At 47.4% G+C, this 22,604-nt stretch overlaps 1 protein-coding gene across 11 annotated transcripts in view; it reads right to left on the reverse strand.

The window, feature by feature from the left end:
* The window catches only part of AGAP1 (ArfGAP with GTPase domain, ankyrin repeat and PH domain 1), a 616,003-nt gene that overhangs the window by 164,657 nt on the left and 428,742 nt on the right, over window positions 1-22,604 (reverse strand). For 7 of the 11 annotated variants that reach the window (XM_032277595.1, XM_032277594.1, XM_032277593.1 and 4 more), the window contains one exon: window positions 21,612-21,770. The exons of the other annotated variants lie outside the window; for them this stretch is intronic. In XM_032277595.1, the coding sequence (XP_032133486.1) occupies window positions 21,612-21,770 (159 nt within the window). The remainder of the gene's footprint in view (window positions 1-21,611; window positions 21,771-22,604) is intronic. 11 annotated transcript variants of the gene reach the window in all.

The following is a 22,604-nucleotide window of genomic DNA, read 5'->3' on the forward strand; positions in this document are numbered from 1 at the left end:
TCTCACTGTCACCCAGGCTAGAGTTCAGTGGCATGATCACAGCTTAATGCAGTCTTCAACTCCTGGGCTTCAGCCATCCTTCTGCCTCAGCCTCCCAAGGAGCTGGGACCACAGATGTGCTCCACCATGCCCTGCTAATTTCTTCCTTTTTTTTTTTTTGTTGAGATGGAGTCTCCCTCTGTTGCCCAGGCTGGAGTGCAGTGGCGTGATCTCGGCTCACTGCAACCGTTGCCTCCTGGGTTGAAGTGATTCTCCTGCCTCAGCTTCCCCAGTAGCTGGGGCAACAGGCATGCACCACCATGCCCAGCTAATTTTTGTATTTTCAGTAGAGATGGGGTTTCACCACATTGGCCAGGCTGGTCTCGAACTCCTGACCTTGTGATCCACCTGCCTGCTCATTTCTTTTTAGTGATGGGGTCTCACTATACTTCCCAGGCTGGTCTCAAGCTCCTAGCCTGAGTGATCCTTCTGCTTTGACCTCCCAAAGCACTGGGATTACCGGTGTAAACAAAAATGTCTTTACGGATGCTCAGTGGCCAGTAAGCACCATGCACAAAACAGGTGCTCAGTAATCAAGTCTGTCCAGACAAGGAGGTGCCAGGTAAGACACTGCAGCACAAACAACAAACAAAGTCTGAGCAACGCCTCCGAAATGCTGGAGGGAAGAAAAGGCAGTGCACTTCTAATTGTTAGGAGTTCTGACTATCAATTAAACACCGGCTAAGAAGTCCGCGTTAAACATCCTTGCATTGTGAACATGTGGAGAAAAAAAAGTTAACATAATGATAAATTATAACTTCTGTTTCCTTGGCCATCATGTCACCTTTTTTTTTTTTTTTTTCCCCATGAAATCTGATGGTTTTATAACATGTAACCTTTTGTTATGTTTGAGGGCAACTGTGGGAAACATCAGCGTACTTTTTTGGGGTTAAATCAAATGCTAATTTGCAAAATTCATTCCCCCTTATCTGTTCTCACAGAAATAGTTTGTAAACACCTAAAACATTTGAAAAACTTGTTCTGGGTGATTTCATGACTCTCTCCTAAGCTGTGGACAGGAGGTTTCATCATGAAAAGGGATCCTTGCAGCCCCCAAGCCTTTATTGGAGGTGGGTGGCATGTCAGCGAGGACAGTGACAGCATCGTGGTGTTGGGTGCCTCGTATGGAAGGCTCCGCCACTTGAAAGGGAGGCTATTTGGGTCCTTCTGTCACACCTGGCTCTAACAATTGCCCCAGTCAACAGGCTGGAGGTCACCGAGCAATACTCTGGCTTTTGGCACCACCCAGCCCATAGGGCAGCTTTGGGGGCTTGGGTTCCACTGGTAATTTATCCACAGTGACCCTGAACAGAAAGCCCCAGGGCTGAGCTGAAGGAGGGGAAGCAGCAACCGCTCAGGACTACCAGGATGGCGAGGCTCAGCGCTAGAGGGAACACGACCTTGACAACACCCTCAAGGGCTGCGTGCGGTAAACTCAGGACATTTACAGATCTGACCGACGACTACCCAGTGCCGCTCAGTGGGAGGCACTATTTTAGGCCCTGGGGAAACAGTAGTTGAACAAAACATAATGATATTTCCAGTTTTAAAAAAAACAGTTAAATTTACAGTGCAAAAACTTAACACTTAATCCAATCCTAATTCTATACTGCTATAGATTGACTCATGGACACAGGGGTACCCAAAATATATTTGTATAAATTTGCATCATGAGCTGCCTGGGGCACCTGTCTGGTACTGCATAACCTTTTAACAATATAAACATCTTTTATAAAAATATAGGAAAAAAGTCTCCACATTTCAATTTGAGGATTTGGCCAATGAAATTTTTTTTTAAAAAGTTCATTGTTATGACTTCTTTGACAGCCACTGAAAAGAGAGTATTTTTCTCTCCTATTTTAGAATTTTGCTAGCCTGCTGCAAATGACTAATGACTGTGCTACATATTTCATGTAGATTCCGAGGCTGGGGTTCACCTCTAACTTCCTCTGCTTGAAGACCAGATATCATCAGCCCATTCATGTCTCTGACAAGAGGCAGGTGAGCTCTGCTCAGCACATTCATGTCAATAAGGAAGCTGAAACATGAGGCCATGCGTGCATTGAATATTGGAATCAATCTGGTGTGGTGTTAATGATAAGATGAGACTTATGACCTTTTGTTTTCGACTACACTATTAAACATCTGCATTTAAAAACAATTTACCAGGACGCAAATACATAGCAGGCAGGATGACAGAAGGTTCCCCAAACCAGAGGGTAAATGAGAAGATCAGGGTGGACCATTTGTTTCCGCCAAAAAGCTGTAGCTAAGAGCCCCTCTGTAAAGGAACCTGACAGTTTCCCACATTTATGAAGCTCTAAGTCTGGCTGGTGTAAAAACTGCCCGTGTGAAGGGACCGGGAGACTGGCGTGCTGTGACGCATCTGCAGCGCGAGGCTCTGGTCATCCAGGAGGAAACGTTTATTTTGCACCAACAGACAACAGCGATTCTTGAGAATGAATCGGTGAGAAACAAAGGCAGCAGCGAAGGGTACTCACCAGGTGTGACCAGGTGTCACCTCGGTGACATTCATTCTGTCCTTCCCGGAACAACCTCCGTGTATGCCTGCTTCTCAGTGCAGTTATTAATGCGTGGTCACTGCAATCTTAAACCAACCCCACAATCACTCCAAAAACAAGGAGAAGAACAAAGTTCAGAGGGAATCTAATAATTTTGACTATTGAAGCTTTGGGCAAGTCAGAAAACCTGCTGCACATTTTCAGTTCTGTGCTACTCTGCCTCACGATGACCCACAGCGTTGTCCAGAATCACACCTGGGGCTGGTACACGCCGGAAAAGTTAGTAGCATGAAACATAATTCAGATGTGCTGTGGACTTCTATCGAGTATTAAACTTGGGATAACGATTTCCACCAACACCTTCGCTCATGAACATCGTCATCCACAACCGCAGTTCAAAGGCCATTCCATTTCGGAACTGTCTTCTAAAGTACAGCCTTTTAAAACAGTTTAATCACAGTGGCCAAATGTGTCTTATTTTGTTTCTTCTACAAAATAAGACATAATTCAGAGTGTAACCTCTAGAATTAATAATACTTAAAAACTATAACTAAATTTACTTCCAGTAAAAGCCATGAATAATTTACCATGACTATTAGATACTATTAGAACATTCTTTTTAAAAAAAGAATTGACTTTGCAAAGTTTTATCATATTATTTCTACTAGTGTCTTGGAATTTGGGCTCTGTCCTAGCAAAAAAAAAAAAAAGAATTTGGAGATCTGAGTCACATTTGCGGTGAGTATAAAGCATTTCCTTTATCATGCTAAAATGCCGTTAATACAGTTCAGTCAGATACTATGGTTGACCTTCAGGGAAAATTGCTTTAAAATAAACTGAAAGGTAAGATTGTGCTCCAAAATAACAATCGACATTTTTCTCTTTTAAGTAAAACCCTGACCCCCTGTGGCTGCTGGACGGGTCAGTGGTGGGTGCAGCAGAGTAGAATCCTGGCCGGCTGGCTATTCAGCAGAGAAAAGCTACTGCCATTCTTCCCTACATCGGCCTTTTATCCCCTGCAGTGAGGTTAAAATTGGCGGTGACTATCCACCCACCTCCCAGCCAGAATCAGGGGCCCTCCCTTCCTCCCCAGCGCTGCCAGCCCCCAGTCCTCTGGGGCACATCTCCTTTCTCCTCCCCCATTTCCTGCAGGTTTCTCTTTCATACACGCCGGCATGTGTTCCTGCCCACACGCCCCGTGATGTCCTATGGCACTGCCGTGGCCAGGTCTGGCTCCCCCTCTTTGGAACGCTGTAGCTCACCAGCCCAAGTCCCTTTGCTGGGCTGGGGAAACCCGGAGTCACCACCAGGAGAGAAGACTTTCCCGGGGCACTCCGGGCATGAGACTGGTGGGAGCTTCTTACTTCAAATTTGTCCAGGCTCACGGGGGCCATAACCTGGGTTAGACTTTCACACTCAGCCCGTTTTCCCTGCTCTCCAACTCCAGCACGGACCTTCACCCATCCTGACTGGCTTTTCCCAGCCAACACCTCACTCTCTGTGCCCAGGCATCTCCTGCGGCACTCCAGGGAGCCGCTTCGTCGCTATTTTTAGTGTCTTCCTGGACTTCCCAGCTCTGGCTACAGAAAAGGAAGAAACAGGTGCAGTTTCTTCCACGAAACTCAGGTTAGTTTTCTAGCTCTAGATCCAGGGTACTTCTTCCCAGACGAGGGAGTCTATTTTTCCTGGCAGAACGTTCCACTCTGCATGAGCTGTGACTGTGGCCTTTGGTACTATGGTGGGCAGTACTGGAGGTTTACGGCATGGCTGGGGTCGTTCAGCCCCGGGGGTGTTTATGCAGCTGGAGCAACTAGTGTTTTGCTTTTACTTTATGAGGATAAGTGGGAAATGGGAAGATTTTGACTGATATTAGTCAAAGGAGCATGGTGCTCGTAAGCTTAATATGCAAAAGAGGCACAAAAACAGAATTCACTAGGCATGCTCAAAGCGGCAAATCTACGCAGCCTTGGATGCTCCAGGGATTTGAGCAGATCTGCTCAGTTGTGAAGAAAGAGTAAGATGGTGATCTGGTGACGCAGTGCGGAAGCAGCATCATTAGGCATTTCATGGTATTCTTCAGCTCCTTGGGAAGAGCACCCCTGGCCTGAAGTGGTGTGGCTGCACTTCTTACCAACTCAACCTCATAGGTGTTTCCAGGAAAAAATTACACAGGAAATTACAGGTTGAGTGTCCCTAATCCAAAAATCCAAAATGTTCCAAAATCTGAAAATTTTCGAGTGTCCACATGACACTAAAAGGAAATGCTCCTTGGAGCCCTTCGGATTTTGGATTTTTGGTTGAAGGAGCTCAGCCTGCATGTGTGAAGGAAGGGGCCTGCCTCTATCTGCCTGCACATCAGGCACGTTTCCGAAACCTATCTGTTCATGCCATGCTTGCCTCACCCAGGGAGAAGGGGCTGGGGCAAGAAGGGGTTCACAGCCTTGCTCCCCATTGGGCAGGTGAAAATATTCACTGACTATTAAAAATTAGAATTTGCGAAATCTAACTAAACTGTAAGTTGTGATTCATCCTATTGTGGACACTGTGTTTGTAAATAACTCCAGATAATACTGGAATGCTGTCTGCCTTACCGGACCTGGGAGATGCTCTGCAGAGCGGCACCATGATTTGATACCTGGCTGCTCTGTATTGGATTGGGTCTTCCTGTACACCTGTAATCTTCTCGACTGTGTGGCAAGTGGCAGGACGGAGGCCAGGATCCTAGTGTCCTGACTCTGCCCTGACATAGGCCTCTACCTGGCAGCTGTGCTGTCCCCTCCATGTCTCAAACACCCACCTGTGCCCTGTCCTTCTCTATCACGGCCAGGTGGGGACCCCTCTCTAGCGACACAAAGACAGACTCACTGCACTCACTTTTTAAAGTTTCAAAGGAAACATTCCTACTGCCAAAGCGCATGTGGAAATTCTCAATGTTCACCTCTCCATTTATGTTCTCATTATGAAATTCGTATTTAAAATAACTTTATTTAAAACAAAAATGTTTTAAATAAAGTTACTCAGGCGCGGTCACTCATGTCTACAATGCCAGCACTTTGGAAGACGGAGGTGGGGAAAACAAGGTCAGGAGTTTGCCCATCTCTTCCCAAAATACAAAAAAATTGTTGGGCATGGTGGCGCCTGCCTGTGGTCCCAGGTTTTCAGGAGGCTGAGGTGGGAGGATTCCTTGAGCCCAGAAGGCATAGTCTGCAGTGAGCCAAGATTGCACTACTGCACTCCAGCCTGAGTGACAGAGTGAGACCTCGTCTCAAAGACAAAGAAACAAACGCGGCATGTTTTTAGGCGAGTATGTACTCATTACTAAAAGCAGAAACGGAACAAGGGAGAACAGGTAAAATGTCCCACGAGTGCCCTGTCCTCTTCATTCGCATGGCCTTGATGCTGACATGCACGTTTAGGTGGGCACACGGGGAGCCTGGCCTAGTCCAACGCTCTGGCCTAGTCCATCGCACGCCAGGCCCTCATGACCTGCACAAGCTTGCACAAGTTATTCAAATTATTTAGGACTCCGTTTAACCATTTAAAAATGAGGATAATAGTACCATCTCAGAGAACCTCGGCGTAGGCTAACAAATAGTGCCTATAAAGCATTTAATCCAGGGCTTAGACACTGGCAAGCAATAACGTTCAGCTGCTCATTCTGCCAGCTAATACTTGGAAAATTCACTCAATAGAGACTGGCTGTGCCCCTACTGATGGAGACACTGTTCTAGGCTTTGAGAATAGAGGCAAACAAGACAGTTCCTCTCTTTAAGAAGCTAAAGTTCTGGCAAGCGGGAGATGACAGATCAGAAAATTGACCTAGCAATCCCACTACTGGGTATCTACCCAGAGGAAGTCATTCTACAAAAAGACACCTGCACATGCATGTTTACAGCAGCACAACTTGCAACGGCAAAAATATGGAACCAGCCCAAATGCCCATCAATCAATGAGTAAAGAAAATGTAATATATATATAACACACACATATATACATATATACATACATATCACGGAATACTACTCAGCCATAAAAAGGAACAAAATAATGGCATTTGTCGCAACCTGGGCAGGTGTGGAGACCATCATTCTAAGTAACTCAGGAATGGAAAACCAAACACGGTATGCTCCCACTGACAAGCGGGAGCCAGGCGATGAGGATGCAAAGGCATAAGAATGATGCAACGGACTTCAAGGACTCAGGGGAAAGGGTGGGAGGGTGAGGGACAGAAAACTACACGTTGGGTACAGTATACACTGCTCAGGTAATGGGCGCCCCAAAATCTCAGAAATCACCACTAAGGAACTTATCCCTGTGACCAAATACCACCTGTTCCTCAAAAACCTATTGAAATAAAAATAACCAGAAAAAATGAATCAGATTTCAACCAGCTAAATAAAATATCTATATATAATAATGAAAAAGAAAGGAGTAAATTACAAAGGTTGTTAGAAGGTGATTGGTGGCATGGAGAAGTAAGGCAGGGAAGAAGGACGCGGGCAAGTTGAAACTGGGGTTGGAACGCCTCCCGGTGAAGGTGATATTTGGGTGGACACCAGGGTGGGGAGGGGTTCTCATGCACAGCAGGTGAAAAGGCACTGGGGTGACAGGGATATGCCTGGCTTGGCAGAGGGGTGGGGCCACACAGTGCTGCTTTCCTGCTGGTTCTTAGAACAATGACACCGGGTGATTTCAAGGGCTAGCTTTCCAAGTAACTACATAAAAGTGGCACTGGAATGAAAGTGGAGGCAATGAGGGTTTTTTATTTTTGCTGTTCATGAAAAACAGAGCCTGCCATATGAAGTGCTGGCTCCCCCTTTGCTTTCTGCCACTCAAATGGCTGCACATCCTCCCCTTGGAAGGGGTCACCAGTCCCCTACAGCTGGACAGTTTCTAGTTTCTGAATTGTTTCCAGGGAGTGTGGAAATTTAACATATTTACACTTATTTTCTTTTAAATGCCATTAAGTACATGAAAATATCCTATGACACGGAAAATCTGAATGGACACATTATATGTTTAAGTGGAACAAGTCTGGCCGGCCGCATTGGTTCACACCTGTAATCCCAGCACTTTGGAAGGCTAAGGCAGGTGGATCACCTGACATCAGGAGCATCACTTGAACCTGGGAGATGGAGGCTGCAGTGCTGAGACTGTAGCACTGCACTCCAGCCTGGGTGACAGAACGAGACTGTCTCACCAAAAACAAAACAAAAAAAACACCCAAAAAACAAAAGAAAAAAACAGTAAAGAAAACCCATTATAATCTAATCCACTTTGGGAAAAAATAAATAACCGTATACACACAAACTATAAGGGTATACACCCCCAAAATTAACAGCTCTGTGTAGGACTGAGTTTTTTAGAAACCAAAAAGCTTAACTGTATTTTAAATGTTCCTAAAATTTAATTTTTTTTATTAGGGGAAAGTGCAAGCACATCATTGTAAAATTAGCAAAGAGAAATGGTCGTTGACCCATTCGCTAGAAGGAAAAGGCAGACTTATAAAAGCAGGCTGAAGTACGTGCAACTGATACCAATATCCGTCCTGCCGCCCTCAGCCAGGCGCTGTGGCCTCCAGTACTGGTAGGATTTTATACTAGTGCACGCATTAGCCAGGCTTTCATCATGAAACAATTTTAGAAATGAAAAGCTTCACATAATACAGTTTTAGGAAAAGAGAAAAGTTCTTTAAAAGGACAATTTCTTTTTAAAAAAAATTGTCAGAAACTTGGATTAGCATGATTTGATCAATAATCCTTTGGTTTACAATGCTGCCACCGTCTTTCAGGAGAAAGACCTGTGTAAAAGCCGGGTGCTGGTCCAGGTAATAACCCAAACCTTGACTGCTTCAGAAGGTGGTGTAGGATGATAATTTTTCCACAATGTGTGGTCGGAATGGATGCCGCAGCCTCACAAATCTCATCTGGGGGCCTGACCCGTCTGTCTTGCTGTCGCCGCCACTGCCTTCTGATTGACGAGGGCCTGACGTGCCCCTGGACTCCAATTCCCCTTGTACCACCCCCATAAAGGTTCTTGCAAGGAGACACTGAAGTGGTGCCCCTGGACACAGGCTTTCCTGAACATGTGCATGTTCAGGAAAGCAACAGCCAGCCAGATGATTTCAGATGTGGCGCTTTGGGGAGTGGAGATACTTATTTCACTTTCTGCATTAATGCAAGGCTTGATATAAAACAGAGTGGGTCAACAGCTGGCTTGATGTGGGAGAATGGCGTGATGTGTTTATCGACAATTTTAAACCCCCCCTTCTGTTTTCTCATTGTAATTATAATTGTTTTCCTGTAAATAAGTACATGATTTAAAAGGCTCTGAAATTTACTTAGAAACATTTCTCTGCAAATGTAATAAGATTTAAAGAGTCCCTCTGCAGAAATAATATAGCAATTAAAATAGCATTTATAACTAAATATGTTTAAAATGTTTCTCCTCATATAAAAGAGTAAAATTTTAAGTCATTTAAAATAACCATCTGCTCTGTGTGATATAAAATTTTTAGTATCACTGTATAATTAATATTAAAAATCACTTTCTGTTAATAACCTTATCTGTCACACAATAAAGCCAAGATGTAACACAAGATACGTTCATCGAAAGAAGTTTAAGAATGCAACACCAAAGCAACATACAAATCCTAAGGGAGAAACTGGACAGTGGGCTTGCTTAGCCATAACCAGCCAGCCCTCGGTCACCCGTCTCTGGCTGCCCTGCGATCCAGCCGTGTTATAACCATCTCATGACAACTCGTTCATTTTAGAGACTACTCTTCTCCAACACTCACTCCTTCCACGCCTTTCTTTCTTCTTGATACCTCAAAAGTTTTTAAGTGGCCGGGCACCATTTACAAGTGACTCATGCTTGTAATCTCAGCACTTTGTGAGGCCAAGGCAGGTGGATCACTGAGGTCAGGAGTTTGAGACCAGCCTAGTCAACATGACGAAACCCCATCTCTACTAAAAATACAAAAATCAGCCAGGCATACAGGTGTACATCTATAATCCCAGCTACTCGGGAGGCAGAGGCAGGAGAATTACTTGAACCTGGGAGGTGGAGGTTGCAGTAGGCCGAGATCGTGCCATTGTACTCCAGCCTGGGCAACAGAGCAAAACTCTGTCTCCAAAAAAAAAAAAAAAAAAAAAAAAAAATTTAAGCTCTTTGGGTCTTTGACTTTTTGCATGTGTTTATATAATCTACAAAAGGAAGCAAGGGAGGCAATGAAAAAGATTTGACCAATTTTACTCCATAAGTTGACAAAGTCACCAGGGAGACACTCTGATTGAGGTTTCTTAAACTGTTGGGTTCCTAGGTTGTGGAACTGAGCAAACCACAGAAATACAAAGTGAGCATTTTCCTGACCTGAGTGGTATAAAGTCACGATGAAAAAAAGTCCTGTACTGCTTACAAATGTACGTTACAAAATCAGACGTTCTAATGTTGAGAACACAAAAGATCACAAAGTTTTCTTTCTAGTTGGAGAAGCAGCATATATATTTGACAAATCCTCAAATATATGTGCCTCTTGACTAGCTGGGACTACAGATGCACACCACCATGCCCAGCTAATTAAAACAATTTTTTAGTAGAGATAAGGTCTATGTTGCCCGGGTTGGTCTTAAATAGACAAATCTTTTTATACTGCACCACCTATTCCTAATTTGAAGCTGGGGTAGTAAATAATGCTTTCTATCTTTAAAAAAGTCCCCTGAAATTGAAAATTTACAGCTGCAAACATGGAGACTAAAAAATTAAGAAAATGCTAAATAATTTCATAAAATTTTAGACTTCTGTATGCTAGGACATTTAAAAAATGTAAGTTAATGACGTATTGTTGCCTTGAGGCCAATGAGAAGTGACTTGACTAAAAACTGGGCCAAGCGAATGAGAATGGAACCAAAGAACGAGATGAAATTTCAGCGACGGCTCTACCTGGGACTCCTGGGCTCCTGGAACCAGGGGAACTGCGGCTTGTCTGCAGTGAGCTCACTCTGCTCTCGATTAACCAAGCCTGGCCTGATCTGTCTACACAGCAGATGATAACCCAGGCTGACTCCAGAGGGATCTTTTCCAATCACATTCCTCTCCTCCCTAGGAGACGATGAGAGCATTCATGGCTAGGGATACAAGCTTGGGTATCTTCTGAGTCTAGAGGAATGGTCAGGCCTATTTCAAGAGGAGTGCAGGGAGGACAGGAGAGGGCCGAGTTCTGGGCCACACCCTTCAGGGCATTCTGCTGGCTCGGGCTCTCGGACAACCCTTTTAGAATCCTTTTCCTCACTCTTCCTGACCGGGCTGGAACCCTCCGACCCCCCTCCGTGCCTCGCTTTCAGTAGCCACCCTTTTTACCACTCCCAGCACAGCTCCGAGGCTGCATGCACCCTTCCATCTGTGTGGATCCCACACACCCTGTAGCCTACTGAGTTCTTGGCAGCATTTAAGGTCCAACTGATGTGCCCATCTTCTCTGGGGTCACTTCCCAATATACCCTGGGACACCACTGCACATGATAAAGTGCCTGTTATATATTTGTCAAACAAATGACAGGTGAACAGATCCACTGCTCTGACGATCTCAGTTGAAAACATGCTTAGTAATTCACACATTCATGCATGCACCGCTTGATTTCACAAAGCGAGCTTATGCCTGGGACATGCTCACCCTCATTTTACTTTTCTCCACTTCATCAAGCAGATTTCCATTTGTCTCCTTAGGTGATTATCCTTCGGTTCTTCTTTTGCACCTAGAGAGACCTGGGAGCTCTGTTTGGATTCCCGCTCCACTCCTAGGGCCAGGGCAGCGGGCAGCCACTGTCAGTGGTCAGTAACTACTTGTAGGCTAAATGAAGTTACACATGAAATTAAATAACTGCTATGAAATGTATCTAATCTACATAATCTCAAGTTACAGCACTAACTTCACCTATGATTCAGGAACAGCTAAGATGATCTAAGGGAGGAAACCCAGTTTCAACTCTAGCTACCTTACTAATTTAAGAACCTGTTGCTGAGACTACTGCCCGTGTTTTCTGCCATAAACTGTATACACTGCGACCAACATGCTCTGTCTTAAGGGCACCAGCACGAGTTCTCTGTTAAGAACCAGTTTCTAAACCAACATGCAAAGCATTAAGATACTTAATCTTAAAAATGCAAAACAACTCTATCATATAGAACTGATGGAAGCCTGGAGCTTATTTTGCAAGTCTAACAAAATACAGCAAGGCTTACCACCCTGGCCTGGCCACCACTTGGACTGTTCCTGTTTGGGGATGTTATCCAAGTCTGCTCATTCACTAACTCAGCACAGTTATTAAGCAATGACATCGTGATGATGGGATGGGCACAGCTCCAGGTGCTCAAGGAAGTGGAGACAGACAAGACCTTGAAGCCCCTCTTTCTCACGGAGTTAGAATCTTTCTTGCAGGAGAAGACACATAAGCCAGCAGGATCATTTCAGATAGTGACAGATGCTAGGAAAACAGGACAAGATGGCAAGGGCAGGATGACCACTTGTGACTGGGTAGGAGTCAAATAAGAATGTGCCCAGAGTAAGCCAGGCCATCACAGATGCTGAGAAAAAAAAGTCTGGGAAACCGGGAAGAAGGGGATGGAGCGGGGCTGTCTGCAGTGATGTATACAGGCCGGAGCTGGTGTCTGGCAGAGGCCTGAACTATCTGGTGGGTGACTCAACCCAGATCTCAGTGGAGCAGCCGGCTGGAGCCATGGAGACGCGGTCAAGAAACAGGGGTCAGACCAGCTAGGGCCTTGTCAACCAGAAATGAAGAATCGGGATTATATTCCATGGGCAGTGGGGAACGCACTGGAGTGGGTGTGGGGAGTGGCCATCTGGTTCATGTTTCATTTAAGAGGTGAATTTGGCTGCAGAGAGAGAGAGAGGATTTTGGCAAGTCAGAACGACAGACCAGAGATGAGTTCGGATTGATGCAGCGGAAGGGCCGGGGTGGACATGGAGGAGGCGGAGGCATGGGGCAGACCCGGCTTGTATTCCTGGAGGTCAAGTGGAGTGAAGCAAGGAAATGAACAGACTGCGAGGTGGAGCCTAGAGAGGACGTGCATGTGGCGATTCAGGTGTGTCTTGAGCTACTGGGAGGACAGATGGTAAAAAGGTGGGTGAGAAACAGGCGCTCTGGATGAAAGCTGGGGTTCTTCGAATACGCTGAGCATGAGCCGCCCTAGTACCTTCCAAGTGGGTAGCTGGTTACCTGTGCGCGATGCAGCAGACAGCGGCCATGGCTGGGGATGTGAACTTGGGTAACTTCTGAGTCTAGAGGAATGGTCAGGCCTCTTTCAAGAGGAGTGCAGTGAGGATGGGGGAGAGCTGAGTTCTGGGCCATGCCCGTCACCCGAGGTCTGGTGGTAAAGGAGGATGCCTCAGGGGCCAGCCAGAGCAGCAGGAAAAGCCCGAGTGTGTCATCAGAGAAGCCTAGAGGAGAGAGGGTTTCAAGCAGGACGGGGAGTCAACAGGGCTCCCACTATGAAGATTACCATGGGAACCAAGGAGTGCTCCCAGGACTGACGAGGATGAGAGCAGTGTTGGGGAGTGCTGCTCTGAGGACAGATGGGAGTGGGTCGAGGAGAAAGTGGGAGGTAGCTGGGGACGGTGAGGACAGCTGAGTGTCCCAGAATGTGTGCTGAGAAGAAAACTAGAAACTGTAAGGGCCATGGTGTTGGGATGAGCGATGGCTGAGCAGGTGTGTAAGCTGAAGGGAGTGGTCCCATACCTGGGAGAAAGTGCTGGACAGGAGAGAGGATATCCGTGGAAGCAGAGTCCCCTGGAAGACCAGAGGTGATGGGTTCAGAGGTAGAAGGGATGCCCTACCCCATGGACAAACAGGAACAGACCAGACCTGGGAGCTCCAGAGGCTGGAGAGGCCTGGGTTTTGGCATGGGAGAGAAGTGAGCATCCTCCCCTTTTTCATCGAGAAAGGAGGAAGAGGGTCTTCAGGCAAGGGAGAAGAGGGCAGAGATGCCAGAGGTGAAAGCTGGAAGCAGCCGCTGGGAACTGTGTCCCTGCATCACACTACCGTGTGTCAGAGCTGTCTTTCCTGCAGCTTCGGCCCCTGCGCCCACTTCACTTCTCTGGATTATACAGAGTCGGGATCAAATTTTGGCCTCATGATCACCGTTCACACACATCATTCAGGCCCCTCTGAAAGAGCATCTCCACCCCAGCTGCACATCTGAAATCCCTGGGGGACATTCCACTGCTTGGGCTCCATCCCAGACCAAATGGACTAGATCTCTAGCTATTGGCCCCAGGAACAAGTATTTAAAAAAAATCTTCCGCAAGAATATAACGGGCAGCCATCAGAGAATGCCCGCCCGAGAGGCTCCCCCTGTTCTCCCGGGTTTTTAGCCATGGTGGGTGTTGTGGGTTTCGGGGCCCCTCCCTCCATCCGTCCTGACCCTTCGGCTTTGTGTGCTTTCCAGTGTGCCAATGTCCTTCTCAAAATGTGGCCCCCGAAAGGATCCTGGGAGCCCAGTGAGACATTCAGGGTCTCTCTCGTCCTCTTGGTGCAGAATGTAAGTCTTGACAGCATTTCTGCAGACAAGCCACGCCCAGGCCCTCCCCACTAGGGTCCGGTACTCCTGTTCCATGATCCGTACAGCTGGTTTGTTGAACCTGAATTCAGGAGGTTATCTCTGTTTCACTTTGTTAGTTTCAACCCATTTTGCAGTCTCAAAATCTAGAGATTTCAATGCAAACTATGTCTCAGTGTGTGGCATCCACACATCTGATGGCTTCACCTTCCTTGTCCTCATACATCCAATAGAGGGACACGCTGGGCACCCAGTGTTCCTGCAGGTGGTCAGGTGGGTAGAACTGCTTAGTGACAATTACTAAGCAGTAATTGTCTATTTGAATGTGGCCTTGACCACCGACCTGCCACAGCGTTAGGCCTAACTGCCCTCTGCCTCTGCTTCCTCATCTAAAATGGGGGGGGGGGGACTCTGGCACTCATCCTCTGGGGGCCCGCGCCAGGCAAGCAGCGAGTGTTCCAAGAACGTCAGGTCATGTCAGTGCTGCTGGCAGCAGGACTGCCACTGTCTGAACCAGTCATGTCCCCAGGTGGATGCTCTGAGAAGCTGTGTTGAAAGCACCCTGAGGACCAGGCACTGCCCTGGGTTGGCTGCAGTAACACTCTTGCAAACCAGAAATCGGCTTCCCTTTCTTTGGGAAGGCGTCTTACTGTGCAATGCAGCAACCGCAGCTGGAAGGGGCCACAGAACCAAAGGCTTCACTGACCACCTCAGGGCTTCCTGACTGTGGCATCGCCGCTGGCCTCTGCAGCGGACACGTTCAGCAGCACCCTGGCTTCTACCCACTTAGCTTCCATAGCATCACCTTCCCATATGTGACAACCCAAGACATCATGAACTGTCCCCAGGGAGACAAAACCACCCTTGGTTGGGAGCCCCTGGAATAGATGAAGACATGCCGAGGGCCAGAAGGGCCAAGAGGTCTGGTCCAGGCACCGAGCAACTACCAACAATATTCTCCTCTATCCTCTACCCCCTGTTTACCAGGATTTCTGTTTTTTTTTTTTTTTTTTTTGCCTTGCAACAACATGAGGAATTTTTGCGTTCGGGCATGGAATGTGCTGCCCCGTTCTGTTTTCATTGTGGGGCAGCATTTCACTGTCCTCTGTTTCCCCTGGTCAGCAGCCACTGCTGAAAATAGCTGATAGGAAGGAACTAAGGAGACAAAGCACAAAGTTACAACATTCTGATTGGGAGGAAAAATAATCCACCTTTCACCCCCTGTGTCCAGTTACCCCAGGACGCTTCTGCCTGCTCCTCGGCCACATGCAGAGACAGGAAAGCAGGCTCCGAGCACAGAAGGGAGCGGGGTCAGCCTTTTAATTAGGCCGGCCAGCCTGGCGAGCCGAGCAGCCCCCCCGGCGGTGAGGCAGGGAGTGCCCAGCTTTGAGAGATGAGAGCCCAGGGGCCTTTAACACTGAGCTAAGCTGAAGGTTGATGACAACCCCCAGGGAAGGCTTTTGAATGCCAGCCAAGATTTGGGAAGAATTGATAAAGGAAACTTCAGGATCAGTGAGAGAAGACAAAATGTCTATCTATCTTAGAACGTATTTCCTTGAAAAGCAAGTGCTATCAAAAGACAAATAATTTTTATGATACGATGTTTTAGTACTGAGCATGCATTGCTCCTTTTAAAAGAATAGCAGATGGGAATGACCATAAGCTCTGAAATCAGAAAGACCTGGGTATGAATTTTGGCTAATTATGAAAAGTATGGTCTTGGCCTCTCGGCCTTTTGGAATCTCAGTTATCAGGCAGAGATGAGGATCCTCAGGGAAATGAGCGTTAGGTATGAAGATCGTGACAGGGGAGGCAGTCAACACACATACCTCCTCCCCACCACGCTTCATTAACACCGTCTCATCAAAGAAGCTTCCAGGTCAGACCGCCAGCATCACATTACCGCCGCCTGCTGGTCATGCACTAAAATTGTCAGCATAACATCCAAGGAGAGAAAAAAAAATGCTCAAACTATAAAGCTTAAAACTGATGAACAGTGTGGGCATGCTTGCTGGCAGGTGTGCTTCAGGCACTGGCTCCAAAAGGAAGTGCAGGACAGACAGCTTCTGAAGCTGAAACTCATGTTTTGAACCCCCACCATCAAAATCGATGTGCAAAACATTTTTATAATGAGAAAAGATATTTGAAAGTTGGCAAAGACTCAAATGTTTTCCACTGAGGATCGGCTGCTTTATAACCACAGATGCTAATGGAAAGACACAATGATTACAAGGCCAGAAGGAAACGGGGACCACAGCATACAGATGCATGTGCGCACACACGCGTGCAGACACACACGCGCGCGCGTGCGCGATGCACTCCCTCCATGCGGAAGAGTGGAAGGTGGATATGCTGTTTGTACGCGATGGTGACGAGGCTGTGTGGTGCCCTGGGGGAGGCCGAGGGACGTGAGGCTCAAGAGCCACACGGAAGAGTCACGTGAAAAAACACAATATTAACAGCGATGGCCAGTTGGTGTGGCAGAGGGTAAACTGTTGGACTGAAGCAATCGGGGATGGGGTGGAGCGATGAGAAGAACCTGACAGTCCAGGGCTGGGGGAACGAGGCTGCCACGGCATCAGCATTCGCTGAGGTTACCAGCCAAGGCAGGGGCCAGGTAGGGGCCGGCAGGGAGGGCCGGCCAGGCTCACCCAGGAACTCAGGAGGCAGGCAGGCTGCGCTCTGCCCTGAGACAGGTGTGATGCGTCTCAACATGCATCTTGCCTTGAAGTAAGATATGAGGACCAAGGGTGGTACAAACGACCCCCCAGGGCCCCTGCTACCCACAGGGATGCTGACTCGGGGCTAACGCTTCTAGAGGAAATTACCTATGGAGGAAATGATTAATCAAAAAAAATTACAGCCTTCCAATAAGATTCAAGAGAACCCTCAGCCAATAGTTGTTGCAGAGATAATTGTTCTGAATCTATCAATAAAGCAAAGCTGCCCCTTCATTGACTGCAAACACCAATTTCTTTCACCCAGGATTATAAGTTGGTGTTCACGGGCTCACTACTGCCATTACGGTGATAAACAGTTTAAACCACAACAGGATCTGACATGTAGATCAATTCTGGGTCCATAAAGAATCTACACAAGAGGTTGCAGGACAGGAATTTACAGCCACCAGTTTTTATTCTCTCTTGCTGCAAAAATTACTTCTGTCAAACACTTAGAAGAGTGAGAAAAAATGTAAAAAAATTAATTTTTCATGTACTCCTAGAACAGCCTTTTTCAATGCAGAGGCTCAAGATGAATATGTTTCTGCATTTAAAAAATTACGCTCAGCAGCATGTGGTGCTCAGCAGAGGAGGCATCTAATCCTCTGTGCTGCCCGCAAGCCGGCAGACGGCAATTTGAAGCCCTCAACCGAGCTGTCTGCATTTTCTCTAAGGGCAGATGCGGGTCTCATGTTAGCAATGCCAAATTATATTAGACATTTAATTTTAAACCTCAGGTACTTAAATGTGAAACCTTACAACAGTAATAGTCATAAAGCAGTGGGCATTCCATTTCATGGAATAGATTCCTCTTTTCTTCTTCCCTTAATTTAAGCAGCACCTCCTGTTTTGTAGGTTGCCCCTACAAAGGAATCTATCTAATTAGGAGTTGCTCACAGCTGCTTTAAAGGCAGAAACCCCGGAGGGACCTGTGTGTCTAGAGAGGAGACTTTGAAAAGTTCTCCAGAGCCAAAGTCTTAATTTAGGGTGGACAGGGGGGCAGAGTAACACCGAATGCCAATGTTGTCATGATTATCATGTTTTAGAATAAGCGTGCGCGACAATGGGAAGGCATACTTGCTAACACGGGCATCTGTATTCCAAAGCTGCCTGGCCTCTCCCTATTCATTCCTGCTGCTAGCACACAGTAAGCTGTTCATGACTCTGAAATCCAAACCAAAGACTAGGGATGGGGGCAGATACATTTATAGAGGAAGTGGATGGGAGCAGGGGACCTACATCACCTACAACTTAAGAAGAAAAAGCATGACAGAAAGCTCTCCATCATGTTTGTTTCTTCTGTGGTTATTATCCAAGCCCTGCAGGGAACGTTTATGCCAAGGCTGAGGTCCTGAAATCCATTCATAAACAGGATTTCTTGAAGTTGTCCATCAGATCCTGTGCCCTGGTGTTCACTAAAGATTGCTGGGGTCTGGTTACTTGGTGGATCAGCACACTAAAGCGAGGAATGGCGCAAACCAGAGGGAAGCCGGGATGTGCCCTCGGCACAGAGACAAGGATGTGTCCAGCAGGTCTGGTTAGAGCCTGAATTCTGCATCACCAGCCAAATCCCCGGAGCGGTCAGATGCCACTTGGTCCGTGGATCATGCTTTGGGAAGTGAGGACTTAGAGCAATCGTTCCCAACCTTCAGCATGTCACATGATCCCAGTGGGCTTGCTATGCACAGGTGGCCGGCTCCTATCCTCTGAGGACTGGATTCCGTGGGACTGAGACGGGGCCTGAGAATGGACATTTCTAAGCAGTTTTCAGGGGCTGCTGCTGCTCCCAGAGGCACACCTGGACACGCAATGATGAAGAGCTGAATCAGGCCACCTGAGTTTGAATACTGGCCCCTCCCAGGATGTGACTTGGAGCAAGTGATACTTAACTCTTCTGTACCAAAGGCCCCGCCTGTAGAAGGGAGGTAACAACAAGATCTACTCCGTGAGGACCAAATGAGATTATCTACATAAAACCCTCAATAAATCATCGCTTTTATTATTACTGTTATCATCTTCCTTTTCAAAATACTTTGGGTATGACATATTATTTATCTTTAGAAAATACAGGAATCAACCAAGACCCCCATAAAACTGTAGGAATCAGACTTCTGTGCACTGTTCCGTGGTCTTTCTGGATCTTTGCTCTGGAAAATGTCAGCTTCAAGTCTGAAAATAAGATGCTCCCGTGGCAGCGCTGGCCTCTCAACATTCATCTCTTCTTGCCTCTCCTCGTGTTCCTGCACCCCAACTATCACCTTTCACTTCACTGCAGCTCGTGGCTATTCCATCTTCCCTTTTCCTCCTCTCTGGGTCTTTGTCCAAAGTGCCCCAATGCTTATAATAACTTCCTCCTGCTGTTTTGCACAAAAAAATCCATCTGGTTCTTTAAGCATTGCTCAAGTTTGATTTTCTTTGGGAAGCTTTCCTTGATCAAGTCTATCAATCCTTAAATGACCTGCACAATTTCAGCCCTGGGCTCTCCCTACAGCTCTCCTTCCATGTCCCTCAGCAGGCTGACACCTGGGGCATCCGCCTGTATTTCTTATCTTCTGTGTTCAGCGTTCAAGATTTGTGAGGTCAGAGAGCATACTGGTCTTTAATGGACACCCATGTGTGTTAATATTACAGAAACTGCTTTGTGAATGAAAAACTGGCATTCAAACGTAGGAGACTTTAGTCTCACATGGATACTGTACAAATGTGTGTGTGCAGATAAGGCAGCCCACTTCTGTGGAAAGAGACTTCCAACCAAACCAAGACTCTGGAAATCAGTGTTCCATGATGTGGCGGTGTGGAAACGCCCACTGTACATATGGACAGCTTAACACAAAGAGCTTTTCAGTAGAGAGAAAGTTACCTAGTGTGTATTTATCAAACAGGTAAGCGTGCAAAAGTCTGCAAAGGAAGAATTTTAGATGAATACTTAATTAAAGGCCTGTATTATTGGCACCTCCAGTGGTCTCACTCAGCAGAGGCTGCTTGGCAAGACAAGGCCTTGTCTGTGTCACCTGTACACCTGGCTTGGGAAGGCCCAGCGTGGATCTTCCCACGCCCTCAAATATGGTCCTACACAAGCACACCTTCACGAGACGGCGGCCACAGAATTCAACCTTATCAAATAGTAATGCTGATTGATAATGCATATTTTAAAGTATTTGGTAATGAAACAAACATGTGAACTCCTTGCTCCTCCTAAAGGAACTGTGAGAACAGTGGCTCTTCAGTCACAAAGAGCCAGGTGTCCTATGTTGTGACACATGCCTAACTACTATGTAAGGGAGGGGAAAACGTGTCCATTGAACAGATAAGAAAACCGAGGCTCATGGAGGCACGGACGCTCATTGAGGTATGGAGGCTCATGGAGGCAGGGAAGCTCATGGAGGTACCGGGGCTCGTGGAGGCACGGAGGCTCAGGGAGGCACGGAGGCTCAGGGAAGCACAGAGGCTCGCTCAAGGCTGCCTAGCTGGCAGGTGGAGGGGCTTCTGCTGCAGCGCACACAGGTCTGATGAAAGGCTGACTACCAGGCCCGCTGGGGCACGCGATGGTCATGAAAGGAGCAAACTATAGGTGGTTAATTTGTCATAACTTAAAACCTCCTTCTTTGGGGTTTTCAGGGTTATCACTGTGATTCCAGATAACAGGCAGACAGCCTTGGAGAGCCCCTGAGGAGGCTGCAGGCAGACCTCTGCTTTCTACCAACGCGCCTTCTTTTGCGGGACGAAGGAGCCCCGGTGCTGGGAGGGAACGGGCCAGCTGGGGCAGCCGCGTGACGTTCTGTGTGTTTGCTCCAAGTCACAGGCTTTTCCAGACCCTCACAGCTACTGTGCGGAGCAGCCTCGCTGACCCCGCGTCTCCCGGCTCGGTTTGGAGATGTCTTCCTTTAAGGCTTCTGCTTGGTGGCATCTGCGGAGGAAGATGGAGCCACTAGAAATAAGGATGACGTTTACCCAGAGTAAACGTCCTGCCGCAGCAGCTGGAGGGTCTACAGGGAAGACCTGATGCTGAATCTTTTAATTAGAACAAATTATGCTAAGATTACTCGAAAACCCTGTCTGACAGAATACATACAGCAGTGGGAATTCCTTTAAATACCGGTGAACAGGCCAGAGACAAACGCCACAGGCAAACCCTGCTGCAGCCGCCAGGGCAGCCCCGGTGCTGCGTCATGCACGCTTCACGCAGACGGCAAGATCGTTTCCACTGTGCACCACGTACCCCAAAAAGCTGGCTACAGCTGTCAAAATAGTAATAATGCGAAGGAATCTGAACACAGAGGGATTACAAAGGGGACTCCAGAACTGAGAGTACACACCGGCAATTCTGGAAGACTGAATTCACCCTAATGATATAAAACGTGTACTCGTGGTGGAGGTGCAGGCCACGCCGCGCAGGGCAGTGTGACTGGGGAGACAAAATCAGATATTCTTTCTCAGCTCTGCCACCTCTGTCACGTGACCCTGCGTAAGCCACTGGCCCTGTCTGCAGCCTCAGTTTCCAAATGGATCAAATGGGATGGCCACCTCCTCCCTGTGCCAGAGGAACAGATGAGATGACATGGGCAAGACAGCCTAGCCAAGGACAAAACATTCCACAGATATGAAAGGCAAGATGTGAGTCTCCGTTGCAGCTGCCCCGCGGGGTGCCACACTCCCAGAGGAGCACGAGAGCTTAGGGCGTCCTGTCCGGGCCCTGGCTTACAACGAAGGATCTTGAGGTGGCTGCGGGTCCGTGGGGCTGCGCCCCCTCTTACCACTGCTGATGGCCGAGTTTGCAATGACTGTAGCCTCACTCCACTGGTCGGCACTGGAGACTGAGTAGGAACGCTGGTGCATGCCGTCGGGTCGGCTGTTGAAGGAGACCAGGCTGATGCCGCTTGCCATCTGAGACCCAGATGCACTAGTGACATTCCCTAGGAATAAACAAGTCAGGTGAACACCACCGCGGACTGCAGACCACAGAAGCCAGAAGCCAGCGTGAGGCAGTCTGTGGGCCCCACACACTGGCGCGCAGTGTGCCTTACCACCGACAGCAGCCCTCGCCCTGCCTGCATGGTCAAGAGAAGCACCAGACAGAAATACTAGGGAGGAGTAAAAGGGGGACGCCAATCTCCATGGTGCCTGACAAAGCAACGCGAGGGGACCCGATGCCACAGATGACTCGCACAAGACAGCCCTATACAAAGACGGAACCCAACCGCAATCACAACATCCAGTGGAAGTGAAGACAAAAGACCCAGTCCCTCTCAGCAGAGGCACCACAGTCCAGCAAGCCGGCTGACCCGGGCTCCAGGAGCCCGACCGTGTCACCCTATCAATGGAACAGAAAATGATCACCCATTGAGAGTGATCATTGTCTGGTGCCAGAGAATTGTTTTCATGGGGAAGCCATACTTTATGATCAACACAAATCAAAGTCCCTAGACACGACACGGAGGAAACGCAGAGTCTTCGACCAGATTAAGTTTACTCTTAACCTTGAAAAGACTAAGCGGAGGAAAAATAACCTACGCAACTTCACAGCGCACATGGCTGTGATGAAAAATGATTCCATTGTATACTTAATGATTTGAATCAGTTGCTCAACATCAAAATGAATTATTATCTGGTCATACCAATTTCAGACTCAAAAACATAATTAAGTGCCTTTCTCCAAAGCTCAGCTGAACACACCTTGCTGCCAGTGAATTAGTCTGTTGGTCTATTTGCAGATATTCAGAGGTATTAGGGTATTTTTTTTTAATGTT

This window comes from Sapajus apella, unplaced genomic scaffold (assembly GCF_009761245.1).
Source record: "Sapajus apella isolate SASKATOON/1434 unplaced genomic scaffold, GSC_monkey_1.0 scaffold10, whole genome shotgun sequence".
Taxonomy (NCBI): domain Eukaryota; kingdom Metazoa; phylum Chordata; class Mammalia; order Primates; family Cebidae; genus Sapajus; species Sapajus apella.